General features: G+C 42.9%; 1 protein-coding gene across 1 annotated transcript; it reads right to left on the bottom strand.

Annotated features, from left to right (window-relative positions):
* GTF2H1 (general transcription factor IIH subunit 1) lies at positions 1 to 22,331 on the bottom strand. The gene is made up of 15 exons (XM_059825763.1): positions 22,321 to 22,331; positions 18,084 to 18,252; positions 16,059 to 16,251; positions 13,416 to 13,578; positions 11,630 to 11,723; positions 10,787 to 10,936; positions 9,616 to 9,695; positions 8,145 to 8,275; positions 6,899 to 6,986; positions 5,491 to 5,579; positions 4,545 to 4,662; positions 3,571 to 3,661; positions 2,043 to 2,158; positions 1,029 to 1,121; positions 1 to 440 (listed from the first exon to the last, which is right to left on the bottom strand). The coding sequence occupies exons 2-15, from the start codon at positions 18,235 to 18,237 to the stop codon at positions 354 to 356; spliced, it is 1,647 nt and encodes a 548-aa protein (XP_059681746.1). The 5' UTR covers positions 18,238 to 18,252; positions 22,321 to 22,331; the 3' UTR covers positions 1 to 353.
* Positions 22,332 to 23,585: the final 1,254 nt, after the last annotated feature.

The following is a 23,585-nucleotide window of genomic DNA, read 5'->3' as shown; positions in this document are numbered from 1 at the left end:
AAAAAAATTAGACAGAAAAACAGATTTTATTAATACACCCTCTTTAAATTTTTTATTTCTGAAAGCAGCTCTTTATGCAAATCAAAAGCAGTTCCTGAGTAACTGCAGTAAACAGTGTCTTTTAAATATTTTTGCGCCTCAGCTCTTCTGTTTTGGTTCTTCCTTGTTTTTCTCCCTAGTTTTCAAGTTTAATCTCAGTTCTTTTTCAAAAATGTGCAAGTTCAGTTAGCATTGTTTCCAGAAGTCCACAGCTTGCAGGTCTTCCTGCAACAACTATAAGATCTGCACATATGCTAGGTTGTACTCCTATACCTATTGCAGATTTTGCTCTCAAACCTGTACAGCATGCACTTTCACGTCTTCTTCAGCATACGCCGGGACTGCCATGTATGGAACTTATTGTAGGCCGTCTGCAGCATCTCTTCTATATGACTTATCAACTGAAATATTAAGAGGGAAAAAAAATGTCCCAGCTACTGCAAAACAGATCCCCTCCCCTCCCTTTGATTAGATACTCAGTTGGATTCTTCCTTTTATTCACTAAGAGTAATCTCACTACAATCAAAGAGGTATGCCAGGTAAGAAGAGAAAAGGACCTTGAGGCCTTACTGCAAAGTGTTCACAGGGCTACTAAGCTGAGAAGGTCATAGGGAAGTAAGTGACACTTGACTGTGCTGTCCCCGTATTTAGTCTGTGACCGCTTCAAGTCTGACATGGTGCAAAATGGTTTTGAAGTTGCTAAAGTTCTACTTCATGGTGGAAGTGAAAAATGAAACATGACTTCCCCTTTCTGTTGTCTCGATTGGGTGATTTCAAATTAAAGTTCTTGACAGTTTCTGATATTACTCAGCAAGTTGTACAGGGAGAGAAGACACATTTAACTCTGTACCCCATTTCCTTCTGCCCATTTCCTAGTTAACAAAAAATGCCCTAGGATAAGAAGTAAGAAAGCTACCATCCTCTGATAATTATGATTCAAATTATTAATATGCACCCACGTAATTAAAGTTAGAGTGTTTTCCCCTTACATTTGTGCTTAAATACTGTCTCCGAATCTTTTCTTGGAATGGGCAGAGCTTTGTAACCTGAAATCTTTCCAAGTTGCTCCTCATTTTCACAACCTGAGAGAGACAGAAAGCAGTATTACTATCGCTTGCACAGAAGTTTCATTTCCTTTAACAAATTGTTCTCCAACAGAACACCTTGTAACTAATTCTGGGGTTACTTTAAGTATGTATAGTTTGAGGAAGAAAAGTTATTACAATATCAGTCTCTAACAATTCTTGAGTGTGTATTTATTTTTGAGGCAAGTGCAGTATGACTGAAAGTGCACTGTGCCACTGTGATCATTATTACTTTGTCAGTAAATACTATAGATAAGATATTCACAAAAGCATCTTTTTTTGCTTCAAGCAAAGACTGTACCATGGATTTTCAGGCCACATTTTGCAGCAGAAAATCCAGCGTATCTGAATGCAAATTTTTATCTTTGTGATCCATGTGAGATCAAAAGAACTAACAGCAACAGAAAAATAGTTACAATCATATACCTGGTTGTAGACAGACATCTCTTTTTAAAGGCAACTTTGTTCCAAAAAGCAGTGTATGTTTTGAAGCTATGACTGAGTGATTTTTGCAATGGACAGACGAATAAGGAAAACTTTCTTGTAACTGTCGCTGCAGAGGTTTTGTCTTAGAGTTGGGGAAGGGGGGCTTTAGTTGGTGTGTTCTAAACTGGCAATGAGAAATCTGCAGCTGGAATATAGCTGACCATTCTGTTTGAAACTAGCTTACAGCAACTGCTCCTGAAGAGGGCTAACAGGTGTGAAGGGACAAGGACATTTTTAACCAACAGCAGCAGCAGAATTGCTGAAAAAAGTAACGTTTTTCATTGGTTTGTGACCTTCAGTTCTAGGGATGAGCAAGTGCTGCACTGATGTGAAGCATGTGTATTAGTTCTATAATTAAAGTTAATGACAGTCATTCTAATCCATGATCTGGCCACACCATAACCAGGGCCACACTAGGAAGCTCCACCTTACCTTTTCTTCTAGGAATGGCGTGTTAACAGGAAAGCAGGACCAGAAGTGTCGTAGCAGTTCCCCTACTGCCACATACAAGTGTTTTAGTTCAGACTGAACATCATTTGGCACCATCTCTGCAACAGGAAAAGGATGTTGTCACATCACTCAAAACTACCATATGAAAAATCAGAATGTAAGGCTAATGAAGGAGTTCGGCAACAAACATTTCTACTAGAATCACAGAAAGTTTGTCTGGGAGGGAACGCTGAGGTGCCTCGCACCTGAAGTAGGACTATCGGCAGTATTAGATCAGGGCAGGTGCTATTTATGGCTATATATTTGGAAACCTGTATATTGTATAGGAAGATCCATGCCAGGCAAAGAATGGACACCAAACTTAATCCAGGATTAGAAACAGTGTATTTGTATTGTTCTAACAGTGTGGCAGTACTGCTTCTGGGACCAGCACCTTGTTCTTGTCACAGCACAGTGCTAAATACTGTGTGGTGGATACAGTCACAGCATGTGGAAGATGAAAAATCTAGGCAGGAACAAGGAATTGTATCCCAGATACTCTTAAAGAAGGAAGGGCCGGCAGGGTTCAAGAACAGGGAAGGAACCACAATCATAAAAACCAAAGACAAAAAGCACAGGCAGTCACTGAGGCTGACAGGAGCACAGTGAACTGAACAGTGAATAGCAAAGCCCAGAATGAGGCTTTTCTTTTTTTTAAAAAAAAAAGTGGTGGTCAGGCTCGAAGAAGCAGAGTGTAGCACCCAGTATGTCAACTGGGATGGGTAAGAAAGCCTCACTACTGCTTGCTGACCCCTTTTCTTTCAGTACCATAAAGAACTCATACTTGCTTTTTCAGCTGTCTGAATTAGTCTCTGCTGCTCTTCAGACTAAGTAACACAAGTTAAACTGGAAAACTTACAAACCCTGCCCTGTGAGAATAGGGATTCATCTGCTGTGAGACTAAAGAGACAGGAACTCGAACTGGCAGGAATGTGACCAACAGGGAAAGGGGTGGCTGAATGGAGATGTGAGAAGGAGGGGTTGTCTGTTTTGCCCTTGCTGTCTTCAAGAAAAGTTGTCCTTTTTCACAGCAAGCTGTGGATCTTAAATACAGGCTGCAAAAATCCTAGTTCCAGACAATAATCTAGACTTTGCCTCCTTAGAGCTTTCCCAGAAGGTATGCCTTTATTTTCTAAAAGTCAGGGAAAAAATCAGAAAAGAGAAATGCTGAACAAGCAAACTCCATTATCCGTAAGCGGACTTAGTATCAAGTGCATCCTTCATCACTTGCTCTGTAAAATTTTCTCTCATTCACTTGCCTCAGCACTGGCGTAGCCAGTACCACCATCATGGTGTGGCTGGGGTGTTGCTTTTCTTTTGTTGCTGTAACCCAGTATTACTCCAGCTACATGTTTCCATGATTTCCTTTATCACTGTAACATATTCTAAGAGGGAGATGAAACAGCAAGCCAGGTACTGCTGTACAATGCAATAAGATACAATTACAGTATTATACATCCTAAATCCTTACGGTTTATGGCTTGCTGTGTTCCACCCTGCATAAGTGCTCCTCCAGGTGACAGGACTGCAATAGTGCTAGTAGCATCACCACTTGAAAGAACCTGAAGGGAGAGAGGGAATAAATATTTTGTATTTCACGCTCTCCAACAAAATCTTGTTAAAGTAAGTTGTATTTGAACTCCAGTGGCAAAGATACAGTTGAGCAGATACAGTGGAAGTTCTGATGAAGAGTCTGTTCTTCTCCAGAATTAGACACAGCGCCTTTAAGAGCCTTTAAGCTCACGTTTTCACTGAAAGCTCTCCAATTAATTACGGACAAACAAACCTTTTCTTTAGCTAGTACGTGAACTGGCTGTGCAGCTACTTTGAAATGAGACAGAGAATTACTATACAGAAATGTGACACATTCACAGTTGTGGCTGCTTTACTCAGGGCCCAGTCTAGGTTTACCAACAGAGGAAGTTCAGATACTGCCTGGGGAGATTGGCTATGTGGCTATGCTGCCCTCCAGTTGCCAGGACAGAGCTTCTGTGCAGCCCACAGTGAGGTCTACATCCTACCTAAGCAGATTTAGGAGTGAAAGACCCGTTCAGTTATAAACCTTCTTACTATGACCTCCTAAGACTAAGGACATTACATCCTAAATTTCAGGGGGTGGGCTCAATAATACCGGCCTGTGCTTCATGTAGGATGACTGTCCTGCTTTACTACTTTATACCTTTACCACTTCCTCAAAAGAACATGCTAACAGTAGAACATAACTCTGAATATCAGCAATGACTGTTTCCTATTGTTTAAGTTTTAAACACAATAGCTCAAAAGGTATCACCTGAAGTTGTAAAATAAATTGAGTAACACAAAACTGTTGGAGATAATGAAGTTTACCCTGAAAAATTAAAATTCCAGTAGACATGAGACACACGATTACATAGAAAGCAAGATACTGGTATCAAGGAGGGAATTTTTTTGAGTATCCTTCCATACCTGAGTTAGTTTGGGTACATATGCTTCCATTTCTTGCCTAATACTATGAAAAGAATTAATTATATCCTGACTGGTTGCATATTGCTGTGATTGAATTGGAGTTGGACCATGATAATACCTGTGAGGTGAGAAAAGGAAAGAGAAAAGTGTATTAATAGGAGTGTTGGTAAAACAGAGGCCAAACTCAGTGGACAGTTCTTCAAATGTTTCCAATTCTAGATGCTTTGCAACTGTTGACGCTACTATCTACATCTTATTTATTGACAAAGTAAAATACGTTGCCACATGGGAAGAGGTTGGGTTAGGGATGGTATGGCAGCAAAGTAACAGAAAAGCTATCTGTGCCACCTAGTTCTGGGAATAGCATTAGAATGGAGGAATTCACACCACTTTTGATTGAAACTAAGCTAAATGAAGTTAGGTACACATTTGGAACTGCTCTCTTTCCTGTGGTATCACTCCTTTTTGAAGTTGCATTTATGGTTCTCAAACTCAAAAGTCTAGAAAACAAGAGGACTATTACTAGAAAAATACTAGACCAGTGAGCTGTCCAAACTATCCTGACTGCACTTTTTTTGCCTGGGAGTGGGTTTTCTTTGGAATCATCATATTTTCACATGCAACACATGTATTTTTCCACTGTAAGCTGCAACGAAGTGCTGAACTGTGAATACAGGCCTGTTAGACTTTCACAGAAATTACATGTCAAAGCCCTTCAAGTAGGCTTACGGAGACTTAACTTGCTGAAAAGCAAGATGAAATAAAAATACAAATTTAAATGGGCGTTACTTGGAAGTTGGTTTATGCAGGAGTTCGTATTAGGTTTCTAAACTTAGCCTAAACACACTTGAATGTGGCAAAGTAGAGACTAAATCAGCTGATTCTGTGCAGGCTGTGATGAGAGACCTGCTAGATTGAATATGCCATGCATATTTTGTTAACTTACCTATCAGACTTCTTTAAGTTTAGTGCAATAGTTTTAATGCTATTATTCTTTGCTAAATCTTCATATTCAATGGACTCCTGCAGTTTCACCTAAAATAAACCAAATAATTATACACATTACTAACACGGACACAATCCGATGCATCTAGTGCTTTCTTCCAGTTCACTGAGTTTGAGCGGAAAGGTTACTAAAACCTTCAAGAGAATGAAAGTGTGGAATGTTTCATGTCTACCCTCCAGAGGGAGCAGTGCCCAATATTGTTCAAAGTGTGTCATTTGAAGTCTTGGCACTACCACCTTTTCTGCAGGTTTTGGCCAAAGCTTGCAGTGCCTGCCGCTTCCAAAAAGTGCTCTGCTATACATAGTTCGTTCTTTGTGCTCTCTCTGTCCATCTATCTCCAGATTAGCAGAAATAGTAATGATTTACGGGCTGGTGTACAAGAGTCTAAGACTAAACCCATAATAGTTAACCAAGCTGTTTGGTGACAGTAGAGCTAGAGCATTAGCGCCGAGAGGTAACAGTACAGTGATACCAGATTTGTACAATGAAAGAACTACTTTTGAAGTCTCCTACTCTCATGCTACTCTTTCACTCCTCTTTTCATCACATTTATTCTAGTCCTGGTATATCATTTACTCCCCAGTAAAAATTGCAGTTTTCAGCAAAGTCAAAGCCGTTGACTACCTCAACATTTAACAATACACGTATTCTACAACCTTTTCTCACAATATATGCAGGTTTTGAGTCCCCTTGGCATCTTCTATTTAGGCTGTCAACTCTAGCAAGAGTATTCAATTCAGTTTTGTAGCAATTACAGTACTCTCTTCAACTTTTTGAGCTGTTACGGTTAGCCTAAAACAGGCTGTTGCCCTGTATTTCAGTGCACCAGGCATCACTACACTTTCAGTTTAACCTCAATTCAGCTTCTGACCTTAAGATGAAGGCTGCCATGTGCCAGTTTAATCATACCTTCTACAAACAATACACTCAGTAGGTTAATGTTGGTGCTTAAACACCTGTATCTCTTTCAGATGGATGTTCTCTAGACGTTTTCAGGCATTTGGGGGGAAAAAAAAAAGGGGGAGGGCGTTACACAAAACCAGAACTGCACTGAATGAAAGAACCAGATTTGTGGGTCCAATCAGAAGCATGCTGGAAACTTTTTACTTTCATTGGGCACTACTGAAGAGATAAACAGAACAACATTTCAAGGTGTAATTTATTTGTGTTTACTAACAGAGGTACAAAGCTTCTTACAGGCCCTCAGGTTCTTACTCTATATACTTCTAAGCAAAGCTAAATAAGTATCACTTTAGATGCATTATAAAACAAGTAAGGAACCTTCAGCAATCTTCTGAAAGGCAGAGCGTCCAGTTCCATTTGGTCAGAATTGCATCTAACTTTATACCTTTTTCATTGGTGGTTGAAAGAAATCTGAATCCCTGGAGTTTCCATCCGTACTGCTGGTCTCACTGTAATGGTCATTTTGTGCTTCTCTTAAAATAGAGAAACAGCATTAAGAAGCATTCACCTCACAGGCAACTTAAGATACAAGCTAGAGACAAAGTAAATACACCTGTTTCAAAAATTTTATATGCATGTTCACATACTGTGTATCAACTTTTTTCCCCTTATGTTTTCATTTCTAGAAGTTGATCTAGATAGAAGGAATCAACTCCTCAAATAACCCTGTTTGTCAAGGGGGAAATTCAACAGCCGGGGAGGGTGCTTCTCCCTCCCTTCAGAAATAGTGGCATGCCCACAATGCAAGTGGGACACAGCAAAATAACACCTGAACTAGAAACACTTTGCATACACACTTATGCCAACCAAGCATTAGCAAAGCTACAGGAGCCCTGAGGTACTACTGTTTCAGAATGAGAGCTATTGTTTTATCTCTTTCTGAACTGAGAAACAGAAACACACATTACCCAGAAGAGATTGTTTAAGATCCACTGTTCAATTTCTGCAAGACAGAGCAACAGCATGAGGGAGCATGGCCAAACAGAAGAAAGTTATTTAATAAAGATCTCTCACAGGTAAGGTCTGTAGGATTTGGACAGAGTGGTTGTCTATACAACGGTTGTAAAGCAGACTTCACATCAAACCCATTTCATGCCTCTTTTAAGAACTTTAATTTGTGAAGTTTACAGTAAATATACATAACCAGCTGATACTCTTTTTTTTGGGTTGGGGCAGGGCACTGCCCTGGAGGAGTCTTTCATCTGATCCACCCATGCCACATTGTTCTTTTGCTTCCTCATTTACTTATGTCCATGCACCCCACTACAGGAAGCCCCAGCAGACCTGCTCCTGGAAGGCAGGCGATAGGAACTCCCTGCACCAGACCTCCCCTCCACACAGCGAACAGAAAACTACTTCTGCAGCCTTCACCAGGGCTAGAGAACTAAGGCAGAAACACCCTTTCCTTTATGATAACAGCTCAGCTAAAAATACCATTTGTCATCTCAGACAGCTCTGAAGAACTTTCATAAAGTAAAATGGAACCTAAAGGTACTTTCACTTCTAGAGCAAAATACTTCATTCATAAAAATTAAAAGAAAAGGTTGGACGAGTAATTGAAGATGCATTTTCCTTTTGGAAATTCCTTAAAATTTGTTACAAAAAAGCTTTCACACAACATTGAAACTTACTGTTTCCTGAGGCCAGCTGCAAGGACCATGGCACTATGATGATTAAAGCGTTTTATAATGGCAGCATTGCTACTTTCTCTAGCGGATTTTGAGGCATTTGATGTAGAGGCCACAGAGGCGACACCATAGCCCTACAAAAAAAACAACATTAGCTACCTCTTGCCCCAAAACCTGAAGGATGATTCCATTTTCCATTGAGTCAGGAAGCCTGCATGCCACCTCCTCTGAACTTTACTGAGTGATATTGCATCATCCTCTGAAACAGTACTTTCCTACCGTCTCCCCGTCATCACCTTATGTACTTTGAAAAAACTCCACAGACTATTTTATTCTGCTAACACTTGGCAGTTTAGAGGTGTCTGAGAGAAGAAAAGAATTCTTAAACACATAGTTTTGTAAGACCATGATCTGTTATAAGTAAAACCAGAACAGCTTAAAAAAAATTTAAGGGTCAGGTGTACGAAACAGACAGGCACTGACTGCAAGTAAAAGCTAGCAATTGTTTTGCTGACCTCTTTTTAACATCTTGTGGGACACCAGCAGCCCACAGGCTAAATGACACCTGTCAGAAGGATGTGATACCACTAGGAATTCAAACAACCTCAAGCCTTCATGTTGGCAGTGTTCCCCAGTTACCAGGTGGCTGAAGGCAACTCACTTTACTCCATGCTCAGTTTCATACTCGCAGTTAACAAGCCTCAAAAGCAAACTAGGGCAGTTTGGATAGCACTTCAAGCATACCTATCCTAAACACCTAGTCCAGTTTCAGACTGTTAGTTTTGTACAACTCTTACAAAAAAAAAAAAAACCAACCCAAACCCCAACAACTTAGAAATGCAGCATCATTATTAATTATAACTCAGAAGTTTAAGATAAATTAACTGCAGAAAAGTGCATCTTTAAGTTAGTTCACATGATGGTACACCACTTGTAACAGTTGTTTTAGTTTGTACTTGGAGGCAGGTAATAGTTCAAGTTAGTCATATTTTTAGCAAAACACGGTATTTAAAGCTAAAGAAAGAAAATTATATGAAGTGTCCTTAAAATTAAGCTGAATCAAACAAAGAGCAATGTTCAAAGCGAGAACAAATGTGAAGACTTTTTCCTGTTTTGTGCTACTCTTCTGTACATTGTCGCAGCTTCTAAAAGGTAGGAAGAAACCAGAGAGTCCATTTTAGACAAAAAAGCCATCCAAGTGAAATAATAATTCTTTGAAAAAGGTAAGTCCTGCTTTTATACCCAGCACACTAAGGCAGACACCTGAGGCACACAGGTCCATCGGCAGAGTCTCCATTTCTTTACACACATACAACTGTATAAATGTTGACTACCCAACCATTGCAGCAGCCTAGTAAGTGATGTGGTTTAGAATTAGCATTTGTAGTTATTTTAACAGGAGAAGGACCCACTTTCTCCTTAAATGAAACTAAGGGGGGGGGTGTGTGTTGGTTTTTTTTTGCCAACTACTTACTTCATCTAATGTTTTATCTTCCAAAGCTGTTAAATCTATCAGAGGGTTTTTTACTCCTTGAGAGACCATTGTTTTTAACCCTGTATGAAACAAAAAAAAAAAAACCATGAAAAACTGTATCTAAACAAATAGGAATAATTGTGGGATTATTAGATTATATTTAAACTTTAAAAGGAGAAGACAAAGGTTCTGCAGATGCTCAAGTATCACTGTGACTAAAACTTTCAACCCTTTTCAAAGTTTCATTTAAAATAAGGAATAAACTTGGAAAGTTACTGCAAAAGATCATCCTACTAATTAGTGCAGTTTTCATCAACTTCTACACATCACTGAATACTGTTATACAGTTATGTTAGTTGTATTAGTGGGAACTGGGAAGCCTTAATTGTGTGTTTCTTCTAATTTCAGCCCTGTTTTGCTGCTCTGTCTTGGGTAAAATGGCAATTTATATGTGGTGATAGCTTTTACTTGTGAAGGGTTGTGGATTCCTAATAGAACGCTTTCATTAGTCAGAATACTTATTAAGTCATCTCAACTCTCCACATTTCTGTATCATCACAAGCCTACCTCAAAAGTTCAAGAAAAACTTAAGTCAGATAGTATTTTAAGATTTCACATTAAAAAGGCTGACAGAGAACAGGGATGGCAACTCCCCTAGAAAACCTTAAACAGGATTGATCCATATTTGTGTATTACTAAAAACTGATGTATAACAAAAGCGATACCTGTTGTAAATTGTGCACATACCACAAAACAAAGCCTTATGTAAACAAAATTATTCCATATTAACTGATGGCAGAGCATAATCGATCTAGCATGATAGCCTATTATGGAATTTATCACAGATTTACTGCTGTATGAGTTGTTATTTACTGCTGCATGAGTTGTGATAAAGATATTTCTAGTGCTACCACTTTCCAAAGGCTAATTTGTTTCAAGAAATGCACTCACTATTAAACATGCTAAGAATAGCAAAGCGATAGCTAACTTTCAACGACCATCTGTAGCTTTCACTTTACGGTTCAACAAATAAGATGCCCAGTAAACGGACATAAGAAAGCTTTTGACTTCAGCTTTGCTAGGTTTACTAGATATACCTCTTGGGTGTTGTGTTCTATGATATAGCTAAGACAGTAGCAGCCTACTGTAGAAAGACAGTCAAAAAGTTTACCTTTCTCATCCAGTTTGGCACATTCTGCAAAGAGGTCTTTTGAGCCTGTATTGAGCCTGTCCCGATGGAAATAATGAGACTGAAAAAATCGTGTCCAGAATTCCCTCTCGGTCATGTTATGTGGAACATTTTCTGCATATTTCATTTTTACTGTAAGAAAAACCATAATGATTACAAACTGTTCTGCAAATCTTAATATGGTATTTTATGTTAAAATTCCCTTGCTTGCTTCCTTGCTTTCTGTCGAATGCTGCCTTTGTTCATGCCAATCAAATGTAAGGGAATGCAGTAGTTAAGCATGAGCAAACAGGTACCCTATTATGCCCTGCAATGCTAGCTAATGCTTTGAAAAGAAATGCACCTAACAGTGGTCTGAGTAATTTGAATTGCACATGCAGAAGTCTGATTTGCCAGAGCTCTAGTTATTCTCAGAATACATCTAGTCTTTTTAACCTGGGGCCAAGATGAACCAGTGTCAGTGTTCAATACAGTGAAGGGTAATGACAGAAATCAGATTCTTTTCCTTCCAAAGGTGATTTCATGAAAAATAACAATTAATTGAAATGCTGAGTAGGAGAGTATCACGGGAACCAAATATCTACTCACAATTGAAAAAAAAAGTCAATGCAACAAGTTAAAATGTTCTCATTTAACGAAATCAATTTTTCATTTTGAAAGCACGTCTTAACACATGCTTCTTCCTATCCCTCAAATGAGGCAGGGAAAAATTATACGGTCCTTTATACTTCCAGGCTCAGACTAACACGCTAGTCTTCCCACAGTAAGATAGTAAAAAAACAAATCTTAAATGCATATATTTGTTATGTAAAGCACTATTCTTACCTGCAGGATATGTTCGAAATATGGACTCAATGATATCGGAAGTCAAATTATACCTCAGACCATTGCAGCCATCTGTTTGAGGCCGTACATCAGCCTAAGAAAAAGCATACAGGGAGGAAAAAACAGTTATGTCTGAATGCCTTCTGTAACTGGAGAAGGAGAAAACCTGGCATCTTGCAATCAAATTCTGCTGCAGATAAAATAATCCTCTTCCTCCAATAATCCATAGCATATTTGATCATAAATAGGTATTTTTGGAATGAGAAGTGAAAGAGCATGCATCAATTACTTTATTATACTTGCTGCTTACGGGATGATTCAACAAGCGGACTGTAAGCTTTAGAAGATGAAAAGCAAAGACTACTCCATCAGTCAAAAGAAGGTATGCTTAGTTTAATATCCTTGTTTCAAAGCAAAAATAGGCATGTTTATTGTATGCCTGATCTTTTGCTGTTCATTCAATAATTCAGCTAGTGAATAATCAGTGATGACAAAGAAGTGACAAAAAAGGATTTATGGCGCTTACACCGTATTTCCTTATACACTAAAAGCATCTCAGTATGACTGATAAATAACATTGAATTTAAAAATTGAGGGTAAGCCTTAGTCAGAACTTGCAAGTTAGATCTCTGTGATCTCTTTAGGAAGCTCTGGTGCAAGCAAGCGTTCAGTCCAATTCTCAGTAACAGGAAAAAGTCCATGATTGTATATGCTGCCGCCTTTTTTTCCTTTTCCTGTACACCTAAGTTCTAGTTTTTGTACCACCTTCTTCCTAGAGAAACACTCATTCTGAGCAGAGCCAGATGGTTATTTTAACTTGAACTAGGACACACAAATATCTGAAGTTTTTTTCTTCACAAATGCAGAGTACGCAAACCCAACCAGTTTAAGAAAGCTTCAGTTTTGAAGGGTTGGGATATTTTTTTTTTTTATTGTTAAGGTGTAAGAATAATGGGAGACAGGAAATCAGAGCAATCAAGTTCATTTGGTAACTGATTCAGGTAGTTCTAGGGAGAAAAAATAAGTGTTTGTGCAGCAGCTAAGTCATAAAACAACTCCCACCTCCTCTTTCCCTCCCAAACCCTTGATGTGTGCACAGTCATTACAGAGGTGGAAATGGGATTCCAGCTAAAGAGTCATAATCTGTATGAATTTTGTTGCAAAAGTAGGAATATGTCTCTGTGGGAGGAATCTGAAGATTGTACCTAGATTACTATTAGACTGCATTGAGATTACTGAAGTGTGCTTTCTACAAATGGGTAACGTAACTGAAAGCTAGGGAAAGAGAGAGATAAAATGAGCTTTCAGATACACAAGTTGTTCTTCAAGTAGCTGAAAGCATGTACTGGTTTAAAAAAATTGTGGAGGGAATAAAACCTTTTGTGTGGCAAGTCTTTGCAGTTTCATTTATGCATGTCAATGCTGCAACAGATATCTTCAGCGTATTGAGTTAATACACTGTAATCTAGTGACTGTAAGTTCACCATTATTCCTGTTTTGTGGAAGGCAGAGCAGCAGTATAAACAACATCTGCCTATTGTCAATTTGAAGTTCAAATCGAGCATCTTAACTTGACAAAATTTTGAGGTTGCAGATTTGCGTAAAACCTTTTTTTTTTTTTTTTGTCCTCCTTTACACTTGCAACAGTCTAACTAACATGTAGAGAGATGTTGAGGAACCAGGAAAGAACAACATTGAAGTATATGGGAATAAAGTACATAAGCAGAACTCTTGCTTTCCCCGATTTGTTCGCTCTAAAATCCTTTAAGGTAGAGGTTCAACATACCAGAAATGCTGCAGAGATGCCCACATCCTGCTTACTAGGTGCTGCAGAATTATCCCCTGCATTCAGGCTTAAACGGTTGGCCCAGAATTCTTCAGCACTGATTACTTGGCTCACAACAAGGTCTTTATAGAGCTGAAACAAAACAGGATCTTCTTGCAGCATTCTGGTAAAAGAATGTATTGAATAGAATTGAAACACTGCAGAATAAATCAGTAGGATTTCCATAATTAACATGAGTTCACAGAAAGAACAGAAACCAGCTTTTCTTTCAAAATGCTGTGCATTTCTTAACAAGATTGTGCAAATAACCAACCTCAATAGCTATATTTGTCTCAAAAGACTTAAAAAAGGACTAAAAAAATGTTTAAGGAATAGCATTAAATGCTAGAAAACAGTAATGCCTAAGAAAAAGTTAATGTGGGATTAACATCTTGTCCTAAAATACTCTGTGGTGCTCTTGTGTCTTTGCATGTCCAAGACTGGAGTCTCCTGAACTGTAAAATCACAATTAATTTTCTTGAACTTCCATAACAGAAGTCTTGTCAGGGAAGAAAAAAGGAGATTTCAGCACTATCCAATTCTTGTTTAAGATCTTAAAATTCAGCAGTTACAGGTCTCTGTTCTAGTGCAAGAGTAAAGATTACAAAATATGCATAGGACAAGATACCTTAACACATACATTACCCTGAGTTGTTTGTTTATTTATGCTTCTGTTGGTGACAGTAGGATCTTCATCACTTAACTATCACATGCAGCACAAGTGCTACAGAAACATTCAGTGTCACCACTTCCACCAGGTAATAATGTTTACAAAAGTTATCATCCAAATACCAAGTATCACCCTTGTTATCCAAAATGCAAAGAGTGTATGCACCTGAAACTTCAGTTAATTCATGTTTAAGCAGCTTTTCATACAGCTGTATACCTAATTTGAAACCCACTAAGCTATTTTCAGGGAAATGTGTATGCGTGTTCACAATCAGCCAATAACCTCAACAATCTTTTAGCATGTACCTCACTGTCTTGATCATTTGCAAACAAACAAACAAAAAAAAGGAATCAAAGGAATCTTATGAATACATAATACGTGATCTAGGGAAGAACATGGATAAACTGCAATTTGGACTGAATGAAAGTCTGTAGCTGTTCTAAGGATGAAGTAGGATGAGGTGGAAGTGAAAACTTTGTGGTAGGACATCCCTATTATGTTTTAACCATCAAGGTTTTTCCAGTTTTTCTTGTTGGTACAAATAAGGACTAGTAGCAATTCTTACAAATCAGTGCAGCAGGAAGCAGTCTGTTATTCTAATTATTTCATTAAAACTTGGAATTTTGGTACATACCTGACCCCCACATATCAATAAATGGAGGAAGAGCCGCAGGGACTCTGGATGTAGTACCCTTCCAGAACAGGTTGAAACTTTTTTGCCTCATGTGTTGCAAATCAAGCTAATGAAGCCCCATCACTAGACTCAGACTTCTAATCATCAAAAGAACAGGATATGACTGAATATGTGCAGAGATCCTAGCTTTTCTGTAACTAGAAAAGCTCTTAATGGCACTTGGCATAATACTGTAAAACTCCATTTAAGGATACAAAGATTCAGAGTTAAGACTGCTCATGTACTCAGTATTAATACTGTTAGAAATAAGGCACGTAGCATAAAGAAGCTAGTATGGTAACAGTGCCAAAGCAGTCTGCACTGGTGTAGACCCTAGTGGTCACTGCAGTACTGGAACCAGTTAATCCTGGATGTGTCAGAGCTCCAGCACAAGGGCTCTTGCCCTTCTGTTGGGAAACCTTGTAAAGATCCAATCTGCCCAATGAGGCAATGCTCCTATGTTTTGAAAAATCTAGCTTTAGCTTACCTAAGTTCAAAGCTAGAACAGTCTTTGGAAACGGAAGCTAGCAGATACAGAATTCGCAGCAGATGCTAGAATGAAGTGAAACTCATCTGGGGAGACACAGAGAAGCGTGCTCTATGGCCACAAGGACTGGTTTAACACAAACATTTTAAAGGAACGGAAACGTATCTTAAAAGCCCTTTCAGGAAAAGGACTTAGGTCCTGAATGTCTTCTCAAAACATTTTTAGAATAAACATCCTGTATACCAAATAACAAACTACTACATCTCAAGTGAGATGCATGAAAATACCTAGCAATTTAGTAGAGTATATACAACACCAGGAAAGAAGATTTGAAGGGGAAGGGGTTATGTAGGGAGGCAAAAAAAACAAACAAAAAAAAAACAAATCAAGGAAGGTGAGAACTTCTGGAAAAAAAAAAAATCTTTCAAGCAGCTTTTCTAACTGATACATACATACTTAAGAAGACTAAAGAGACAGACTGCCAGTTGGGTGCTTTCATCTCATAGCCATGGATAACAAAGACTGGGTGGCAGCTGGGCTGGCTGCCTTTACACCTCAAGAACGTGTCACTGAGAACACAAGTATAGTCTCAACATGTTACAGTTATGTAAGTCTCAAGGGACTGCCTCTAAATTGAATGCGGAGAGATTTTTACTGGGGAAACAAATGCTGTACCACTAACGATGTTGCAATAACAATAACTGTTAGCAGAAATACCCTATAGTTAGGTAACCAAAAAAAACCCCAAAAACTTCAAGGCTCCTTTCTCTTTACCTGTTCTTCTCCTCAAGTTCTTTATTAGCTTTCCTTTTGAACTTGGGCAACAGTTGTTGAAGAAGATCCTTTACTGCATCTCGCTCCTTCACTGCTGTGCTCTCATTGGAGAAGTGAAAGTTGGTTGTGTCCCCTGCATGCAATACTAGCTGAAGCTGAATTTTAGCTTTACCTTCTGGACTGATTTTCTGGCCTAGATTACACAGAGAGTATTAATTAGCAACAGACAGTAAGCTTATACAAGAAACTCTCTTCCCTAGAGTATTTGCTTATAAGCAGTTATCCTCATCATCCAATTAAATACCATTATCCTGTGTGTGAATTCCAGCCATGAAAGTGGAACAGACAGTGCTCCCCTTAAATTAGTTTGAACCCTGCACCTTGTTCTAAAACACAAGACATGGACACCAGTAGCCTACTGCTCAGTATCCTTCAGCTACTGCTCAGGAGCCCTGATTCATCTTTGCATTCCCCACATCCTCCATTGGAAAACTGCTGCATATTAGACTGTCATCACCTGGACACTTTAGCCTGGTACCAATCCAGGCTGCTGCTGAAAGGTGACAACCTTATTCCCCCTTTCCACTTCTTCCTGCTAGTGTTAGTGTTTGTGCAGCAAGCTGAACCAAGAAAATGATCCACTGAAAAGTAACCCCCTTTTGTTTTTCCAGCTGGACCAGTTCCCACAGAAGAGAAGTGGTAAGAAAGGAGATGCAGTGTGGGGTAACAGCACGTCTGTTGACAGCAAAGGTATGCTGATTTCAAGTGGTGTGGTAAGCGCATTTAGCCATTAGTACACCCAAAGTGGATCACCAGTGCCTCCAAGGTGCTATTACACTCTCATGACTCATAAGAAACACCTAACTCCTGCTTCCTTTCTTGTAACCAGAGGGAGAGGAGGCTAGAACAACTACTTCTATGGACTGTTGTGCTATATTGACTTCAGTGTAGCACTGCAAATGGCACTAACCTAACTTTGAATCTTACCCCTTTCTCCCATGCAAGTGGGAGACAGGAACCAGATGTCACCACTAAATCATCATCTCTATTACAAATTTACAAATACCGCCCCCCTTTTTTTATTTTAGATGACAAAAAAGAGCATCTTTCATCTAAGTTAAAAATACTTCAATACCTGTACATGTAAATATTTTAAATGTAAGTTGCTTAAGTAAATAGCTAAATAAAACCTTCACAAAGTTGATTATTATAGGTGAACAGAGCTTTTAAACACCTTATCACATTTGTATTTAAGAAAACAGTGTATTAGTTCTGATTCATCACACACACTTCTGATCATGCTGCAGTACTTGTACGTGACTTTAAACAGCAATAATCACTAAACCTTTACCAAGTGACACATGCAACTTTCTTTTTATTCCTTCTTTGGCATTACAGCACATGGAATATGAGCACTAATTGAAGCCAGAAAGGCAGCATTCTACAGACATTTACTGTTCAGTTTTGACTTGCAAGTACTCTACTACTGCAACAGCAAACACTTATTCGGAATGTTACCAGTTAGGCCAAACTACAGAAGCTAGCACTTCTGAAGCTATGGTCTGTTGGATGAAAATAAAACAGCGAGGTTCATTTTATATGAAAATTGAGACAGCTTTAGATGCATAGTTTAACAGATGACATGCCAGATAGTTCTGTGTTAGACCCTGAAAATCCTATACTCTTCCTCAACCCTCCTCCCACCCTTCTCTCCACAAGCATATGGCAGATTATTTTTCTGTTCCATTTATTGCAGAAGTTTATCAGAAGTTAATAGCAAATGCAGTATAACTTAGACATCTGAAGACTACAGAAGTTCTGCAATAGCATCCTTACTAAACTGGTGATACTTAACCATGGTCCTGATCTCTGCTGCTACACAGAATAACCTAGTCAAAGCTCCAGCCCCTTGCAACCTTCCTAACCTACCTACTACTGTCTTATGGAAAATAAGGTTTGGGTTGTATTTAAATGTTTATCGAAATACTGCTTACTGAAGCTGAAATAGGAAAAGCGTTCACTTACATTTGATGTCTGCATACATATGGCTGACTGTGAATCGGTCTTTGCCTTCAGGTGCCCATGCTATCCGTTCAGCCATAAGGTAGAGAGCTCCATCCTGCTTCTTCTGACGTACCTTCTTTACAATTAGTAACACTTCTTCAGATGACGTTGCCATTGTGGCTATAAAGAGCTATTAAAAACATACAGTTGAGCTGATTAGTATAAATATTTTTGCTGTAACTCTTTCACTACTCTTACCTATATTAAAGTATTACAATGCACATTTACTTGTTAATGCCTACATCATTTTTGAAACATTCCAGATAAACATGTTCCCCTCTGTCAGTGCAATCAGCAAATTTATTTTAAAAAAATAATGCCAGCTACCTAAATAATTAATCTAATTATATTGCTGATACTGCTTCTGCTCCAATAAAAGACCTGCAAATCTTACATTTAAACTGATAACCACATTTTCCTGGTTTAATGTTCCTTTATTGGTTTTTCAAGTTCAGAAGAATACCAAAGCTAAGCAATGACATAAATTCCAACTCTCCTCTGGCATTTGGCAGCAATTCCCTTCTTCAGTGTGAATGGCAGATGTTAAGTCATTTCAGAAAAGTGAAGGATACAAGGTACGTGAAAAATCATGGATTTTCAGTTCTCTGTGCTAAAGATAAGGTAGCCCAGTTACACTCCTGTTCTTGCTATGGTGGTTTTTGCCCAAGGCTCAAACAATGTTTTGTACACTTGATTCCAGCTGGCCAGTTTCCTATCCCTCTCCCCCAAAGTCTGAGGGACTAATGTTACACCTACTTTAACACAATGGTAATTTTGTGACCAGTCTCACATCAACAAGCTTTTTGATACTTGCTGCATTCTTCTGCCCAGCAGCCACTATCATTCCTCTCTACAAGTTCACCCTACAGCCTTAAATTTCTCAAGAGATTAAGGACACTGCAAGTATGATTACATTCTATTAACATAGTGTCGTACACCTATCAAAAAACTACATCTTTGGTACGTTTGCTGTGAATATTTAGTCTGTCCAATTGCTGTGTTTTGTTATGTAAAATAGTATTTTCAAATGCCGATATGCATGTTTCATGTGCTTTACAATACCTGTAATATTTGCTGGGGCCCACATCAAACTTCAAACAGCAAACTGCATCAGCTATCGCACTACTAGAAGGTATCCCAAAATGGTAATTCTAAGCATTTAATTTCACATACTTTTTTTTTCTTTCTTTAAAAAAACAGCAGCAAGACAAATATTTTACTCTGACAGCCTGGACAGTAGCATAGCATTCTCTTCAGCAGAAGTCTTACAAGCCCATCTCAGAAATGAGTTAGGTAAAATACTAAATGGAAAGCCTTAATGGCAAAAGGGCTCTGCACTTAAGCTTCGCTCCTTCATCATTTCAGTCATCCAAAGCTTTGCCAAAGACTTCAGTGATGCTGAGCTGAATGTGGGGTTTCACATCAGCACCACTGCAGCTGTCACTAGAACACGCTGAGCCACCTTCAGAGCAGCCCTGCTAATACTTCTCTCTCAAAGAAAACTGCATGGCATGATTTCAGGACCGTTTCCGAGCATAATCCATTACAGTCTCCCCAGCAGCATTATTCTTTCAGTGCTATTTGCACTACCATTTTATGTAGAATTTCCTGTTGCAGGCCTGTAGTCTCTCATCAGCACCCTATCCTTACCGGAAAAAGGCAGCTGGCCACAGACTCTAACAGACTAGAAACCTCAACATATGCAAGACTAAGGATTTTGGCTTTTTTTTCCCGTGTTACTTTACAGTCCTTTAAGGTCATTATTATCCAATGCAGTAGAGACAAAGCCACGGAATGCAAAGGAATTAAACCTGTACTGAACAGCAAAGGAAAGCATTTCCATAGTCAGGCTCATTCTGATGCAAGTTGCTTTGCTTTTCTACCATGCTGTTTCACCCACCTACAACCAGTCTTTTGACTATGGAAGAAAACGATCAGCTAGCAAGTTCTCCTTTACAACCGCAGCGCTTCTAGCACAGTACCCTGCAGTGTGCAATCTGTGAATGCACAATTATCCCACAAACGGCTCATTCTACCTTCTGGGAGGGTGAACACACTAGCTCACTGCTGTTCTTATTTATGTCATTGCTGTGCTTCCTTTTTCATGCAGTAATTTACGGTGGCAGTAGAATGATAGAACTCACAAGCACAGTAAGCATTACCCAAAATGGAGAAAAACCCGAGCTGTCTTTTGAACAGTACATCAGAAAGAATAAATATAATTAGTAATCAGGATTTAGGAAAGTTACCGTCTTTCACTAATAAAAACAAGATGGCTTCTTGTTACAAGAAGTACAGGAAAAATTCTAAAATAGAAATCTCGCCTAGCTGCTAGAAAAGCATGAGGATGGTCTCCTACCACCTGCAGAGGGGAAGGCTATGTCCTTGCTAAGCACACACAGTACACCAGTCGTTTTCTTTTTCGACACTTAAAGCTTACTATGCAGAAGGGTGAGAGCCATCAATGATCTATTCACGCCTGCCCAAACCTCCCAACCTCTATATTTAACAACTGAAGTTTCCAGGAATCAGTACTGCGGATGCAGTGCAGACACTACTGCTCAAAGGGGCAAGAACTGCAACATGCACATGGAGAAATTCTGTGATTTTACAGCTTTATGTGATAATTTTAATCTGCTGCTAAAAGAAGCAGCATTAGAGTACTTCAGCTGCGAATGTTGAAAGACGGACCTTTCTCCAGTTTAAGTATCTTCCAGAATAGGAAGGGCAGACACAGTTTATTTTAAATTCTCAGCAGCAGAGCTTTTGAAGTGATGGTTAATAGCTCTGAAAAGCACTTGGGTCTACCAGTAGCTCTAACCCATGGGGTATGACTTGTCATCAAGCCTGTCTTGAGGATGTTAATTTCAGCTGCAGTTTACAACTGGCAAAGTCTATCAGGAAGCTTCAGTGTTGGCATAAAACAAACAAACAAAAAAGGTCCTGTTTGCTTATCCACCTATAACCGCTCCCCTCCTAGCTCTATAGGAGCGAACACAGCTTCTGGAAATACTGTCAAATTCCAACAGCTGTCCTTCCTCCAACGCAGCGACTCTTCCTAACCACTTTTAAAACCAGGTACCTCTCTTCTCTGTTCCTTACAACACCTGTTCTGAACGCTCTCCATTACCGGCATTTCACTCCAGTCTCTTCCCATATGGTTTCGTCAAGTTCTGAGCAGAAATAAAGAAAACCTTTACACATTTTAATAATCCTGACTTGGCCAGGGTGGGCATGGGCTGGCAGGCGAGCTCTGACAGATTTGACGCAGGCCTTGCTGCTAGGTTTCCACTCCCCGCAGGGAACAGCAGAGTATCTACGCTAATGGCCCAGGCTGAACCGCAGCGGCACGGGTATGCAGCCGGGCCCCGACGGTGCGGCCGCACAGCCCAGGGACCGCTGGGTGGGGCCGGGAGCGGGCAGAAGAGCAGCCCGAGGGGCAGCAGCGGGCCTGTCAGCAGAACGGGGGGGGCGTGAGAAGTGCCGTTTGTCCTGGGCACCGGCGAGCGCGGCGGGAATCCACAGTCCGCGCCCCCGAGCCCGCCCGAAGGGTCAATCCGGCCTTCCTCCGCGCCTCGCATGCCCCGCGCCTCGCGTAGCGTTTCTGCCTGCGGCGAAACGGGCCCGAGGACAGCCCGCGCGGCCCCGGCAGGGCACCGGCGGGGTCTGTCCGACGGCCGGCCTCCCCGGCAGAAGGTGGCCGCGGCCCGGGCAGGCGGTGCGCGGGCACCTCTTTGTCTCTCGCCCCCACCGCGAGCAAGCGCTCGGGTGAAGCCCAGTGCCCCCCCGCCGCCATCCCGCCGGCGCGGCGCTGCCATCTTCCCGCCGCCCCCTCCCCGGGGGGCGCACACCGGCGGCTGCCGCCGCGCCTCTCGGTCCCTTCCCTCACGGCCCCGCCAGGCCGCCGCCGTTAAACGGCGGCCGGCGCGGCGGCAGCGAGCGGGCAGGGAGGAAGAGCGGGAGGCCAAAGGCCGCCGCGGCACCACCGCAGCGCGCCCCGCCGAGCCGGCGCGGCGTCGGGCCCGCCGCAGCGCTCCCCGGCAGGCGCTGCGCCGCCGCAGCCGGGAGGGAACCGCCGGGGACAGGGCGGCGCGGCCGGGAGGCGGATCGGGCCCCGCTGCCCCTCACACACACACGCACGCACGCAGAGTGCCCGGCGCCACCGCCTCCCCGTCCCCCGCGCCGGCGGGCTCCTTACCGTGCGGGCGGTGCCGGGGACCTGCTCCGGGCCGGCGTGCCGGCTGCTGCCGGCGGGCCGCGCGGGAGGGGCCCGGGGCGGGAGCGGGCGCTACGGGGGTCGGGCCGGCGCCGCCGCCGGGGCCATGGGGCGGGCAGGGGGCGGGCACGTGACCGGAACAAGCCGCGGGGTGCTGGGAGGGCGGAGGAGGGGAGGGGGAAGGAGCCCGCCTCACGTGACAGGGGACCGGGCCGCCACGGCGCGTCCCCTCTGGTCACGTGGCGCGGGCCGGTTCCCCCTCCCGCCCCCCCTCCCCGCTCAGGTGACGGCCCCTCCCCCGTCGCCATGACAGTAGCGAGCGGAGGGGGGAGTGACGGGGCGGTAAACAGCGCCGCCGCCCCCCCCTCCCCGCCGCGCCCGGCCCTCCCCGTGCCCCGCCGTCACCCGGCCCCGCGGGACGCGGGCCCCTCTCGTCCCCCGCCATCGGCCCCGGCGGCCCGGCTGCTCCGCTCCCAGGTCGGCGGCGCCGCCGCCACCGCGCTGCGGGGGAGGGGCCTCCCCTCGGCAACGGCCCGCGGCGGGAGGGGGCGCCGCGCGTCAGCGTCACGTGGCCAGGGCAGGCGGGCGCGCGTGACGCAACTTCCTCCCGCGCGGGCGCGCCCCGCGTGACGCAGCACGGAGCGGCCGCACGCCGCCGCCCCGCCCCTCCCGCGGGTCACGTGCCGCGCTGTTTGGGGGCGGCGCCGCCGAGCGGCGTTGGCGTGAGGGAGCCAGCGAGCGAGCGCGCGCCGCGGGTGAGGGGGGCCTGGGGCGGGGCGGGGCGGAGCGGAACTTCTTGGCCGTACGTCTCCTCGAGACGGGGCGGCGCCTTCCCCCCTTCGCCGCCGGCCGGGGGCTGCGCCGCGACCCTCCGGCGGGCTCGGGTGTCCCCGCCGGGGGAGTTCGGTGCCTGCCGGCCGTGGGTGCCTGCGGGCGGGGAGGCCGGCGCGGCCCCCGGCAGTCGCTGCCGTCCCGGTTGCCGGCCGGCGGCCCGCCCAGCGGCAGCTTCTGCTCTCGCGGCCGCCGCTTTCGGAGCGCTGGCGCGGGCGTTGCCTCACGCCGGTGCTGGAGAAGCGCAGCGCGGGCGTGGGAGCCGGCGCGAGGCGAGCGGGGAGCGTTCGCTCCCGGGCACCGGCCTTGCTCTTCCGCGCCCCGCCCGGCCGGCGGCGGCCCTCGGGGGCTCGGTCTGCGGGGGGGGCGGGGCCGGCAGCGTCCCCTGCCCGCCTGCTTTCCGCGGGGGGCTGTGC

Source organism: Gavia stellata, chromosome 17 (assembly GCF_030936135.1).
Source record: "Gavia stellata isolate bGavSte3 chromosome 17, bGavSte3.hap2, whole genome shotgun sequence".
NCBI lineage: Eukaryota > Metazoa > Chordata > Aves > Gaviiformes > Gaviidae > Gavia > Gavia stellata.
This window is presented reverse-complemented; position numbering and strand designations above follow the sequence as displayed.